This window comes from Neopelma chrysocephalum, unplaced genomic scaffold, assembly GCF_003984885.1.
Source record: "Neopelma chrysocephalum unplaced genomic scaffold, ASM398488v2 Primary Assembly neopelma1_91031, whole genome shotgun sequence".
In the NCBI taxonomy this organism is placed as follows: Eukaryota; Metazoa; Chordata; class Aves; order Passeriformes; family Pipridae; genus Neopelma; species Neopelma chrysocephalum.
The window spans coordinates 1-1,159 of record NW_020919827.1 but is presented as its reverse complement, the minus strand read 5'-3'; the positions used below and the strand labels follow the sequence as shown (position 1 = coordinate 1,159).

Here is a 1,159-nt window from a genome sequence, read left to right as displayed (position 1 = left end):
CCAGGGGGGTGTGTGACCCCCAGTTGGATTCCCTGTGGGGTGCTCCCGGGGGGTGTATGACCGCCCCGGCTCCTTGCTGGGGGGGCTCTGAATGGGCTGTACAACCCTCCCCCCCCGGCTCCTGCTGGAGTTTGGGGGCTCCAGGTGTGGGGAGCAGCCCCCTGCTTTGGGGACTGACGGCAGCCCTGGGGGGCTCCCCTGCAGGGGGGGCCTGTTTTGGCAGTGCTGTTCCTGTTGTGGCCCAGCTGTGTGGACGCTGAGGGTGGGTTTGGCCGGTCACACAGCTCAGGGGTCCTGAGTGGGGCAACAGGGACCCCTCCGTGGATCCTGGCTCCTGCCCCACATGTTCTTGGGGGTACTTGGGGTGGGCCCTGCCCACCGGGGACGGAGCTGGCCATGACCCTGGGTGGGGGGGACACTGCCCGGAGCCACGTCAGTGACACCTGGCTTTGAGGGGCAGAGAGCCCCTGGGACCTCCAGCCCTACCCACTCAGCAATGTCCCCCCTCCCCACAGCCCCCCTGCACAGCACCTACCACGAGGACGGGCCCCCCTCCTACTATGACAACCAGGACTTCCCGTCGGCGCACTGGGACGACAAGAGCATCCGACAGGCCTTCATCCGCAAGGTGGGACACGGGGGGGCTCCGGGGGGGGCCCGGGGCGGCGGGGGCCCCCTGTGACCTGCCCCTGTCCCCAGGTGTTCCTGGTGCTCACGCTGCAGCTGACCGTCACCTTCGCCTTTGTGACCGTCTTCACCTTCGTCAAAGGTGTGCGGGGCTTCGTGCAGCGCAACGTGTGGACGTACTACGTGTCCTACGCCGTGTTCTTCATCTCCCTCATCGTCCTCAGCTGCTGCGGCGACTTCCGCCGCAAGCACCCCTGGAACCTCGTGTCCCTGGTGAGCTGGGGGCTGGCCCTGGTTTGGGGGTGCTGAGCTGGAGGCACACGTTGGGGTGGGTTGGGGGGCATGTGGCAGGATGGGTTTGGGGGTGCTGACCTAGGGAGGTCAGCAGGGTGGGTTTGGGGGTGCTGAGCTGGAGGCACACTGGGGTAGGTTGAGGGGCATGCGGCAGGGTGGGTTTGGGGGTGCTGAGCTGGGGGGGTCAGCAGAGCAGGTTTGGGGGTGATGAGCTGGGGAGGTCAGCAGGGTGGGTTTG

General features: G+C 67.4%; 1 protein-coding gene across 1 annotated transcript; it reads left to right on the top strand.

Moving 5' to 3' along the window:
- Nucleotides 1-469: 469 nt before the first annotated feature.
- LOC113979967 (protein lifeguard 1-like) lies at nucleotides 470-921 on the top strand (the record flags this gene model as incomplete). The annotated part of the gene is made up of 2 exons (XM_027707244.1): nucleotides 470-628; nucleotides 700-921. Coding segments are annotated over exons 1-2 (354 nt in total), but the record flags the coding sequence as incomplete, so codon positions are not given.
- Nucleotides 922-1,159: the final 238 nt, after the last annotated feature.